This window comes from Protopterus annectens, chromosome 7.part0 (genome assembly GCF_019279795.1).
Source record: "Protopterus annectens isolate FY-2018-M chromosome 7.part0, PAN1.0, whole genome shotgun sequence".
Classification (NCBI taxonomy): Eukaryota; Metazoa; Chordata; order Ceratodontiformes; family Protopteridae; genus Protopterus; species Protopterus annectens.
This window is the reverse complement of record NC_056739.1, coordinates 427,895,570-427,909,037: the sequence shown is the minus strand read 5'-3', so window position 1 is coordinate 427,909,037 and position 13,468 is coordinate 427,895,570. Positions and strand designations below refer to the sequence as shown.

At 39.7% G+C, this 13,468-nt stretch overlaps 1 protein-coding gene across 1 annotated transcript in view; it reads right to left on the bottom strand.

Annotated features, from left to right (window-relative positions):
* NUP62 (nucleoporin 62) overlaps positions 1-13,468 on the bottom strand; it is a gene marked incomplete at its 5' end in the record, with an annotated part of 873,863 nt that overhangs the window by 474,888 nt on the left and 385,507 nt on the right. The window contains one exon of the mRNA XM_044076211.1: positions 9,959-10,103. Within this exon, the coding sequence (XP_043932146.1) occupies positions 9,959-10,103 (145 nt within the window). The remainder of the gene's footprint in view (positions 1-9,958; positions 10,104-13,468) is intronic.

Here is a 13,468-nt window from a genome sequence, read left to right as displayed (position 1 = left end):
GTGAGGAGAACTGCTCTCATTTCCAGGATAACACTGGTCTATTGGACATTCCAAATCCCTTGGACCATTCTAACCTGGAAATGCCACCCCCCCAACTCAGAAAGAAGGCATCTGTTGTGACAACGTCTGAAGGGAGATGCATTTGGAAGAGTTTCCCCCCAAGTGAATACTGGGAGAAGTCAGGCACCACTCCAAATGAGTCCTGCATACCTTTAAGGTCTCCGCAAAATCAAATCAATGAAGCCAGGCATGGTGTCTCATTTTAATGCCAGAGTTCACTGATTAAGCTGCTACATTGGCAGGCATTGTGTGTGAGCCTCATGAAGAGATTGGCAATTTTCAACATTACACCCAAAGTAGTCTCAAGGTTCCTGGAATCTGGTGTGGGTGACTTCTTCGGAGAGGGACTAGCAATTGTACAGCTAGATATCTTTAGAAGTGGTCACATGGGTGGCATAATTAACACCCTCTAGGCATAAGCCCACTTTCCAATTTCATCCATCACACTGGACTCCTTTGGGTGGATGGACAGAGGCTGAATCCTATGACTGCCCTTTTCTAGTTGCTGCTGCTACAATAAAGGAATCTGCATGGGGGCCTACTGACCTAAGCTGACCTTCCTTGGGAAGGGAGAAGCCTTAAGATTTTGTCAGACTTCCTAGGGATAGCTTTTGAAGAGTTGGAATCCTGTCGTGCCTTCCTGGTGGCCAAATCAAATACACAGTCATAAGAAGGGACCACCAACAGGCAAAGGGTGCACAGTGATAGCCCTCAAATAATACCTCTTTGCCCTGAGAAGGGGAGAGGGCTGGGGACCAATATTGCCTTTAGTGCATTAACTCAAGGATTTCATCACAGGCAGTATCTTCCTCAGAAGGAACCCCCAGTTCCTCCCTATCATCGGAATTGGTGTCTACGGCAAGTGGCGCCATAGGGGAGATGATCTGCATCCTTTTTACATGTCCTTTTATGAGGAAGGTCTGGTTGGACAGCAAGTCCTTGCAGGACTAACTGCGTCTGAGCAGCCATTTTGAAGCCATCTGCTCTGCCCTAACCCTGGGATGCACGATGAGTGGACTTGTATATAGACGGTCAGGTGTCAGGGGCAGAGCCAAAACATCTGGAGTCTGAACAGTCTCTCTTAGGGGGCGGGAGATCATCCTTTCCATCTTATCAAATTACAATAGGGAAACATTTGAAAGGTCTCCATTTAAGTACACATTTAAATTTAGTAAGTCATTCAGATTAGGAATTTGGAAGGTATTTGACAGTACACCTATAAATGGCACTCTTGGAACTCTAAGCTGCCTCAGGATAGATTCCAACCAACTCTCTCTACTAACACACAAAAAAAAATCTTAACAGACAATTTACAGCTTACTCGTTTTATAACATTCTTCTACATAACAGCATAAAAACCTCTGTACAGCCTTGTGCTTAACTGTCGACATGCAGCCAGCAATATAAATAAAATTTTGATTTACAGATGAAATGGCCTGAGACTCCATGAGCTGCAGTCCAATAATAATCCAGGCTACTAATAAACCTGCATTAATGGTAAATCCCACATTTAAATAATTCATGATTCTTACTACTGGAGCATGGTTGCTGTTCACAGAATCATTCACCTTTCTATTAAAATGGTGCCTCAAGTCAGTATTCCTTTTCGTCAAATAAAAGAGTGAGCTACCCTTGGCTACAGTTGGAACCTCATTACCTAGTAAATTACTCTAGCTATATAGTATGATGTTCTAATGGCTACAAAATCTAAATTATATAAGGTGTTATGATCATGCAAGACTTCAGTTTCCCAGATTTTCTTGAATGCTCTCAAATTATAATACTGTTCTCCTTAACTAGAAAGTAAACATCTCTCTGCTCACATACCTCATTAATCATTTTGTTAGTTAATCCAGATGGGCAGCTCCTGGCAATACATTTCTCCTTTGTTTAGCTTCAGTCACAAACTTGCTATCACTTTGCTTTTAAATCAAGAAGATTTAATCAAGTGTCCTTTAAAAGTATTGCTTTTCATGTAACTAGGAAGCATACACTGACAATGCCAAAAACAAAAAACTGGTGCCCTTCTAAAATCCTTGTAAGCAAGCTTTTGGTATTTACACTTTTAAAAATGAGCATATGGTGGGGGGCATACCATCTCCTCAGAATTTCTTCAGATACCTAAATGGAGATTTCAAAAAAAAACAGTACTCTACTCAGAAATGTTAAATTCTTCTAATAAACAAATATTTTTATTTCATACTCATTTCATTACTTTTTTGTTTGCCAGACTAGAACACTGACCACAAGTGACCAATTTCAGTGTCAGCCCAGAAATGTAAAGTTAGATTTACATTTAATAAGAGACATCAAGAGTGTAATGAACACACACATCAGTAAAAATACCACAACCAACAAAATGTGTATGTTATACTATTGTAATAATGTACATTACTTGCAATTAATCAAGTCAAGTGTCAGAAAGAGAGGCGTCAGTCTGATAACTAAATTATACACAGACAATAAAATGTACACAGCTTTTAACATATTTCCAGAAAATACAGCTACATCAACATCTTTGCTCCAAATGAAACACTGAAAGCAGAGGATGAAAGAAGCCCCACTGCAGCACCAGTAGCTCAACAATTCAGTAGTAGCAGTTTTTTTTTTTTTTTTTTTTAACAAGCTCTAGGCAATAGCAAATTAGTTATGCGTGGCTATCCCATTTCATTACTATTAGTAAGTAAACTCACCTGACAAAGCACCCACTGTACACCATTTACAAACTCACCTCCCAACCTTCCCTAGTTAACACACCACCATTTAACTCCCCAAACTCTTACAATACTTACGGTTTGCATTAAACCTGCAATTCTAGCTTATCCCTTACAATGCACTATGTATAGTGTCTACACGCACACACTGTATGGATGTGTGCATGAATATTTACGTACATACATATGTACAAATACACTATATATATTTTATATATATATATATATATATATATATATATATATATATATATATACACACACACACACACACACACACACTGCTTAAAAATGCATCTATATATGGTATAAATTAGTATCTACATACAAGTGTCTTAAAAGCATAAATCTGACATTAAACAAAATAAAAATAATTTTTTTTTACTTTTACCCCCTTACCATACATTAAAGTTGTCAACAATGCAATATTTGCTTTCACTGGTTCTACTTTTGCACTACTTTAATATTCTCTCATAACCCTAGGGCTGTGACTGAACTGGGTCAATAATGGATCTGCCCACTATCCTAGTAGACAAAACTAAAGACTAAAAGTATTCTCATTTATTACGACAAAGAATACAATAACTGATCAAAAGTTATCAGCAAATATTGTTCCAAAACTTCTGAACTCTATTCTTGTAATGAAATCAAATGAATTCAATACAAACGAAGGCATACCTCTAAGCTTTTCAAATTATGTTCAACTTAAACAGCCATAATTTCAGTTTTAGACAATGCAACTTCCATTACAGGTCTTGAAGGACTATTTCCTTGGACTTTTTACTTTAGAAATTCTAGAGAGACCCCAGAGGATATTCAGGTACTGTAAAACTGTTCCGAAGGGGGAGGAGTCCACCAAGAAAATGGTTCCTCAACAGTAGTACCTCTAGTATACACCGTGACAAAAGAACAGCAAAACTACGCAGGCCAGGCTTCCTTAGACAGTGGTTGTTCACTACCAGTGAGGAAGGGGGGCATGATAAAAACCACAGGGATACCTGGGCTCTGGGGTGAACAAACCTGAAAGTCTGAAGACACCACAAGCAGGATCAATAGCATATCTCTATGTTCACCCCTCCTGCTCTTACCTACAATTTACTTTCATAAAGTCTTTCTGGGCCCTTCCATCTGGTGGTGATTATTGCTTTCTCCTAAATGATTTCTTTAACATTTTCTTACTATCATTAAGAGTGAAAGGGAAGGTCTACAAGAGGGTAGTGAGACCAGCTATGTTATACGGGTTGGAGACAGTGGCATTAACAAAAAGGCAGGAGTTAGAGCTGGATGTGGCAAAGTTAAAGATTTTAAGATTTGCAATGGGTGTGACGACAGGGGACAGGATTAGGAATAAGTATATTAGAGGGTCAGCCCAGGTTGGAAGGTTTGGAGACAAAGCCAGAGAGGGCAAGATTACATCGGTTTGGACATGTGCTGAGGAGGGATGCTAAATATATTGGGAAAGAGATGCTAAGGATGTAGCTACCAGGTAACAGGAAAAGAGGAAGGCCTAAAATAATGTTTATGGATGTGTGAGAGAGGACATGCAGGTGGTTGGTGTGACAGCAAGATGCAGAGGACAGGAAGAAATGGAACAGATCTGCTGTGGCGACCCCCAACAGGAACAGCTGAAAGATGATGATGATTACTAGCCGATGCTTTGGCTGCTGGCAGAAAGGATGGATGTCCACTCTCCCAAAGCTAAAAAGTTTCTTGTAACTAATAAAATCAGTGATGTCTTGCTCATTCTACATAAGGTTTTCTTGTTAAACTCCTTAACATCTAACATGTTGTGGTGCTCTGAAAAAAACTGCTGTTGACACCTCTTGGAGAATCTGGTTCCGAAAGGCACATTTGCTGGTGACTTTCAGTTTTAACAGTCACAAAAAATTTGCAAACAAGAAACGGGCTTAATGTGATAACAAGGAAAAAAGGCAAGTGCCAAAAAATAGTAGTTATGTCTCCTAAAGATTTGCCTAAAAGAAACTGACTTGAATGAAACTGACTATTCAAGCCATAACGCAAAAAAGGAAGAGAGTATCAAATGTCAATATTATCCTACATATGGCAAAAACACTGCAGCAAAGACCCTTACAATGACTTTAACACAAACTAGAAATGTTCAGCAGTGTGATAAATCTGGCGTGTTAGCCTGACAATGTTTCAAAACCTGACAGCTACAGCTTCTAGGCATCAAAAAGATACAAAAGATGTAATAACTGTTTAAGTAACTCACGGATGAGTGCAGAGTTCCAGTTGTAATAACCCAGCATGACTGCACCACAGACTAATTCTAGCCAAAGAAATAAAGGTGAGAGCCAGCTAAAATAACACACATACCCACTGTATCAGTTGGTCTATGAGAAAGATTTTTGAAATGGTTAACTTACAAATTCTTCTTCTAATATCCTATGTTGAGTAAAATTCTGAAGCTTCTTTATGCAGTTGGAAGCATGTAGGCCTCCAGCTTGCATAAATTATAATGCTACACATCACACTAGATGAGCACGCCATGTGCTGGTGCCCACAGTACAGTCTTGATGCACTGACAAAGCACAATACAAACGAAAAGAATACAGACTGACAATTGACCAACAAGGAGAAAAACCTATCCATACCTGTTAGATGAAGCTGCCATTCAAATACTGAAGAATGAGACAACTAATCAAGTGCAAAGGAATGTCTTGCAAATGAAATGAACACATCTAATCTCTGGATTTGAAGACAGTATAAAGTGAAAATTCTTGGAAAGCATCTCAAGACGTACAGATTAAACTTGTACTGTAATATGGATCAAAGGTTAGGTCCTTGAATCATACCAAAACCTTCAATGTCTAAACAATGTTCAGTGAAGCTGTATAAAACTTGTCAAGACTCAAAATGCAGCAACTTACAAAAAGATTGAAAATATTACAATCCCAAAAAAGTTGTCCACAAAAACAGTGTGAAAACATAAGATTAAGTTTTACAGGGACAGTCTACCTGGCCAATAAAGCTGATGCAATGTAACACTGACACCAGTAAGTCTTGCTTTTACATATACATGGCATGAGTGTCAAACTGTACTATTCCTGAAAAACAAAAATGCAATTACCAATCTACTTTGAAAATGGACTGTTCAGCCATTGTCAGTTCTTCCTTAAATGGAAGAAGGTCGACAAACTGATCTGTTTTTCTGAATTCACACACAAGCTGGAGTGTATATGTCATGGGTTTGAAGGGCTCTTCCTTCACTCGATTTTGCTAGCGGGGAAACAGATGAATGGACTGGTGTAAAGACAATTATGAGGTCATTTTCAGAAAGATGGCATGGCTAGTGCGAAAGGACATCTAACCTGTGTGAAAGACCAAACAGGGCTTCCTACAAATAAAGGCCTGTAGCTCAAATGATGCAGGCAGAGGTGATGGCAACCAAAAAAAAATGTCTTTCATGTGAACTTGGGTTACAAAATCAACTCAACTGAACACAGGTCAGTGATACCAATCAAGAACTTCAGATCTCAGAACATAATGGCTTCTTCAACTGTGGACAAAGATGCAAATTCACTATCTTTTGGTCAAGCCCACCATTAGAGTTATGCCATCTGCAATGTTGTGGTACACATAAATGCAAGTAACAGAAAAGTAAACTGAAAACTAATGCAGGCTAAGCTTGCAGACAGTACTTCACGGATGACACACTCACTTGGTACAAAACCATCTGAAGGAGGCTCTCCAACAAATCCAATTATTTCTGAAACTTATGCTAAATGGACTGGAAACAAGGGATCCTGATATGCAGCTGGCTGTTGTCCCAGCTGGCAAGAACGCTCTTTGTTTTGTAATGAGAGGCACTTTGGTACTGCCTGGAACTGCATTTCTTCAGCAAGCAGAATTATGACTGCCTTCTGGTGTCTATTTTGAATTTTGCTATGAGCCAAACTGAGGGAAGGTATTCAGAAAGGAAGACAGTATCCATAAACAAGTTATCTTTGCTCTGCTAGACACAGCCAAGCAAAACAGAGGAAAGAAACACTTTACTATAAGAAAAACAGCTTAATATTTGGATACCACTCATTTACAATAAGTTTCATGTTCACTGAACTGCATATAAGGAGCCCACCACTGAATTTATTTCTCCTGGGATGTGGAAAGCTGCCCAAGATGGCAGTGTGCCACATTCTCTGTTCACATTCTATACTATGGCCAACTGGCTCTGATCTCAAGTCCCTCTACAGTGTTTGTAACACAAAAAATAATTCCTTCAGCTCAAACTGGCTTAGGTGAATCCCCCATCCCAGTTTTTGGGATACTGTTTTCCCTGAAAAGGGAGGGGTGGATCACCACCACAGCAGAGAAGACCCTCGTCAATAAATCTTACTGGTTCCACTGCAGGAAGGGAAGACCCCACAATGAGATTGTCCACAACTACAGAACAAAGGACAGGAGTCTAACACTGTCAAAAGACCCCTGTTGGAGTAGAGACTTTATAACACACCTCACAATGCAATACAGCACCCGAAACCATTTAATTATTTTAGTTATATATTTTAAGTATTTAAACGTTTAAAAGGTAAGCACTGCACAAAAATGCAACACAAGTAGATTACTACAAAAAAACAGCAAGGCATGCAAACAGAGTTGTGAAAAGTTGCCAATACAAGGGTCATCATATGCATTAGTAGCCACGTTTGCACCTGTCTCTGGGACCTCACCTATTTTACCTAAACTATGACCTCCTGGGCCTCTGCAAGAAGGCATAAATAATAAAAGGTATCTAACTCCACCCCGAAGAAGGCAAAGGTCCACACAAGAAAAATTAAACAGTTCCCTAACTTTATGACGACTCCCCTCCCCAAATGCACACAAAGAAGGGTCAAAACCAAGGACTACCCTAGAGTTTCTGATAGGGTCTAGATGAAGGAATTTAGAAAATTCCATCTCCTGCAAAGACTGGCAGAATGGCCAGCAATCTGGTAAAAACAATGGAAGAAAAACAAAGACTGAATGGCTAAACCTCTAAATAAATCTTAACAAACCTCCTTGTGTGGACTACAACCAGTGACATTCACAAAGTTAGGCATATTTAAAACTACCTTCAGAATCCAGCAACATCCCTCTCCCTCAGTCATCACCCATCCTGGCATACCTCATGTCCTCAAAGTCATCAAGCTCCAGGAAGGAATGGATCCTATCTCATATTCTTCAGATCAGACAAAGTAGTAGAACCCTCTGCCTCTCTATGTAGGAAAAGGGTCTATAGCTGCTTCGAGCTGATGGTTCTGAGCCTCTTCCAAGAAACTCAACACAGACTAACTGCACCCTTGGCTGTGCCAACAGTTATAAGAAGCTGCTATCTCAGCTCATGTCTAGAGCATACTGACCCTGGTAATGGTTGTTCAGCCTGGGAAAAACTACAAAGAACTGGTCTCAGTCAGACTTTCCGAGAAATATTACACTGGAACCTGTGTCACCGTTCCCTGTGAACCTTTCTAGGCAGGACCAGGGAAGACAACACAATAACAATACATACCCCTCCTACTTAAGATTTTGAGCCATGCCATCTCACACAGCGATCCTGGAGGGTTGCCTCAACCACTGTGGAAACACAAATCAAAAGTGCAATGAGCTATATGAAAGCCCTGTGAAGAAGCTAAGTCAGGATTTACCATGCATTTGCAGAAGGTACCTCTCATCTTAGCAACAAAGGGAACTGAATGTACATGTTTCCTTCCAGTGTGTAAGCATCCTTCTACCCCCCCCCCACACACACACACACAGATACTGCTTCATTTTTTGAGGGGGGGCTGATAGCAGGGAGGCAAGCAGGGAAACACTCTAAGCCTGCATTTTATCATGGAGTTCAAGTGTGTGTGTGTGTGGGGGGTGGTGGCTAAAGGAATGAGACCACAAATTGACCAGAGTTACTCAAGTTTCAAAAGAGAACTCTAGAAAGCCAGTGTGGACACCCAAGGATCCACCCCCTGCATCTGCTGATCAAGGTAGCTGCTTAGGGTCCTCTTCTTCCTCCCAGCTAAAGTGGTGGCAAGTAGCATGTCAGGGTGAGGAGCGAGAAGCTGTCCTTTGAGATATACTCACCATCCAAATCCCTGAGATACGCTTACCATCCAAATTCCTACTCCACTCTAATAATTACCAATCCAAATCCCTACACCACTCTCATAATTACCAATCCAAATCCCTACTCCACTCTCATAATTACCAAGCCAAATCCCTACTCCACTCTCATAATTACCAAGCCAAATCCCTACTCCACTCTCATAATTACCAAGCCAAATCCCTACTCCACTCTCATAATTACCAAGCCAAATCCCTACTCCACTCTCATAATTACCAAGCCAAATCCCTACTCCACTCTCATAATTACCAAGCCAAATCCCTACTCCACTCTCATAATTACCAAGCCAAATCCCTACTCCACTCTCATAATTACCAAGCCAAATCCCTACTCCACTCTCATAATTACAAAGCCAAATCCCTACTCCACTCTCAATTACCAAGCCAAATCCCTACTCCACTCTCAATTACCAAGCCAAATCCCTACTCCACTCTCAATTACCAATCCAAATCCCTACTCCACTCTCATAATTATCAATCCGGATCCCTACTCCACTCTCATAATTACCATCTGAATCCCTACTCCACTCTCATATATCTGGCCCGAAATACATTCTTGCCAGTGCATGCAGTGGCCACCTTCCAAAGCTGCCGTCATCCTCATGACAATGTAGGCCTCAAGTTTCTCCTTCCCTTGCAAGTGGGTGGAATGCACATCATGCATATCTGCTAAGCAGCACAGTGTGTCAGTTTATGCTCTGGTTTATAATGTGACAACTACAGAAATACCTTTAAGGATTTACGAGACCTGTGCAATGAACACGGACACCTTCCAGTTAAGCACATTAGCACTGATAAACTGTAAAACAAAAAAACAAAACAAAAAAAAAAGAACTGGGTGGACAGTGGCTGAGGCACATCCTCTAAACCCAGCATGTGATGTTATGATACACTGGTAGTAGGTGTGCAGTCCACAAAGAACTATGCCTACAACATGAGGATTTCACAAGAGGAGATCCCAACAGTTACCAACTGCAAATGGTCTTCAAAACGAGATCTTTTAGTAACTCCAAGTAAAAATGTAACTGCTCTGTAATATGGTATAATGCACAGCATACTCGCCTGCTTACCTTCTCTCCATTCTCAATCAGCATGCGGTCCCATGCATTGACTTGTGTCGCCTGATGCAGGAAGTGCTTCTCCTGATCTTCCAGCTCTAAACTCCACTTGTTAATTAGGCTCTCCAGCTGCGCATAAGTCATCACTGAAGGCATGCTGCAAACCAAAACAAAAATCAGCATTTGTCAATGCTGAATACAGATATGCATTTGCTGAACTGTAATAGCAGAAAAAAAAGCAAGTGCCACCATCTATTAATAATGAAGGTCTAGATATATGGCATGCACTGTTCTGCCCTCATTCCTTGCTAAAGTAACTTGCAAACTTGCCAAAGTTAAGCAGGCATCAGGTGAAGAAAAATGACTCGCACAATAATGAAACAGCCATACACATCTGTATCTGCCTTACACTGGCTGAACTACTGTGAGTGATCATCATCATCTGCTACACTGTGTATTCTGCTCTGCATACTTAATGTTTCAGCTAGAAAAAGTTCACTAGACCAACCTACAAGCCCAACCACAAAGCAAAAAAAAAAAAAGCAAACAAATTCAGAGCCATAAATACTGTTTCTCACAGCACCCATGACTAAAATACCTACATAATGAAGTAGAACTATCAAAAGGTGAAAGTGTGGACCAGCTTTGCTGCACACAGGGCTGGAACCTTGACTGACAGTGAAAAAGGGGTTTTGCAAACAGACTTGTTCAAGTAGAAATCTGCTAGATGTTCTGCTGGCTTGTCTACTCCAGTGGGGGACTCAGATTTCAGGGAAGGGTCACTGCTCCCCAGTGAAGGCAGAAAACTCCTCCCGCACAACAAAATACTGGGAGGCTCAAAGACAGAGCATCTGCAGCTTGCTGCACATTGATATCACTGCACGCTAGCTAAGAGTGGGAGTGCAGACATTAAGAAATATACCTAAATCATGCAAAAACTACTACTTGCCTGAATGACTTTCAGCTAGTAATGCAACTTCTTCCAGTTAGCTGGGGAATGAGTGGCTCAGAAGTCCAAGAATGGCTTGATATAATACAAAAAATATCAAAGAATAGCCTTTTGAGCTATTCAAGCTACGCTAAAACACCAAGCAGTAGTAGTAAGAAATATTTGTAAATTAAATGCCAAACAGTAAGTGATCAAAATTACTTCACGTTTGCAAATAAAAACAGCTTTGTGTTCTTCATAACAATACAACAAACCTTGTTGCGATTAAAAACAGCTTCACTTCCTAGTAGCAAAAACAACAAATCTTTACTGGGTGAAACTTGTATAAATCAGCAGCTGTGCTTATGTAAAGAAACTAGAAATAAATCTTGTGTTTTTACACATTTCAAAAATAAAGAAAATCACCATTCTATTTAATTCTATAGAAACAAACAATTGTGATCAAAACTTGAATATTCCAGTGGTTATCTTGCTCCCAGCTTCTCTGTGATTGAATGGAGAGTTTGCAGGCAGTAAATTCAGTAGTAACATTTGAATAAGAGACTTATAAATGCACCTATGATGATACAGTAATTGGGGTCTGTTTGGTGTTTGTTTTATAGATACATAAATGTGTACCATTAGGCGTTAACCATCTAAATCAACTATTTAGGCAAACTTGTCTAAAACGCATACTATACTTATCCATTGTCTGTGCAAATGGATAGAGAAAATGTATGCAGGAAATCAGGAAGTAAAATCTGACCGGGTGAAAAATTGAAATGCTGGTCTGCTATGGGTCTTGTATAACAAAACACACGTGAGGATTTCGTAATTTGGGTTGTGGGTGATTGACATTTTATATAGAAACCAAATGTTCTTATTGGTGTAAAGTAGATTATCAGTTAAATAAGAGTTTTTTTAAATAAATAGAAGAATTTAAATAAGGAAAGTAACCCCACTTAAAAACATTTTTGTATGTTAAAAATTAATATAGTTATCTGCAGCGCTTTTGCGCATGCTTCTTCAGATCTGCCTCTTGGGTGGGAACCTTTTCATTTGAAAAAAAAAAAAAAACAACTTTTTATGCACATAGGTAAAAATAGCTAAAGTCATAATTAAAAAAAATGAATAAATAATTGTATAAATCTCCACCAATTAAAACAGGAGTGATGGATTCTCCTGGGACTGAGAACACTGATGATAAAATCTGAGTGTTAAATCTTGGTCGTTTACATGATTCTAGTCTGATCTGCCATTCTAATTCGCGTTTTTCCAGTCTGTCATTTAATGATCCTTGTAGTACTTTTGGTATTCAATCTAAAATATGAAATTAGAATGTCTTGTGTTTGGGTTGATCTCAGTTGTGTTTAGCTAGTGCATTTTTGTTGTTGCTGTACCAGATGTCTGTAAGGTGTCTAGCAATTCTGCTTTTAAGTCTGTTGATAGTTTTCTCAATATAGAAGGCATGGCATTTGCTGCATTGAGCCCTGTAAACTACTGATTCCGAATTGCACTTCCTAGGTTCTTTGCTGTGGTAGTAGCAGACAGTGTTAGGGCAGTGGAAACTTGTTTTGTTACTCATGTGCTTACAGTAACTGCAGCTGGGGGGGGGGGGGTCCATAAGGGAATGTACCCTTCCAGGAGTTGATTTGGTCCATGGCTGTTCTGCTAATTTTTTAACAAAATGACTGATGTTCCTGTTTCTCTGAATGTTAAAATTAGTTTTCCTGGTATATATTAGCATTAGGTTATTCTTGGGAATAATCCAGTTGTCCTTAATGATGTCCATTACAACCCTGCAGTCAGTGGAGTAAGTAATCATCATGGACATATATACCTCACTGTGGTTTCTTCTCCCGTTAGTTCTGTGTCTGTTGTCAGGATTTGGGTAATCAGGGTTGGTTTTTTTTGGAGGGAGACAGGTTCAAGCATCCTGAAGACAAACTTTTTACTGTATACACGGGCGAGGAAATCTTTCTCTAGGTTTGATGGTGAAATCCCTTAGTTCCTATACTTTCACAATCCTGAGGCCCTGGAATTTAGTCACGTTCTTCTTAGTCTGGAAAGGATGCATACCGTCCCAGTGCAAAAGTAAGTTTACTCTTGTGGGTTTTTCATATAGGTTATTTGACAGCCAGTCAGAGCCTTCCAGTTTTGATATCGTGAGGTCTAGAAAATTAGCACTGTTTTTGTTGTGGGAAATTGTGAAGTCCAGGAAATTCATGAAGTTCCCAATGTTAACAGTGGCAAATGTTTTGCAGAAAGTATTCTAACTGCTACTTTATTGTCAATAACCTTAAATGTGCCTTCAAATAAAACTAGAAGGGCTTTTCCTACCCCATGGCCTGATCTAAATCCATTATTTTCAGACAAGGGAGATTAATTTAGAGCCAAAGAAATTACCCACTTGTTAACTATCCTCTTCATTATTTTTTGATAATGGGTTTACAGTGCAACTTAGGCTGTGTGTAGCTCACAGTGGGAACCCCCCTCTGTGGACAGCAGTTGTAAGAGGCCATTTCCAGTGTGAAAACGCAGAGCAATCTCAAACTTTTACTTATAGACCATGTGACCAGCACTATAAATATTGG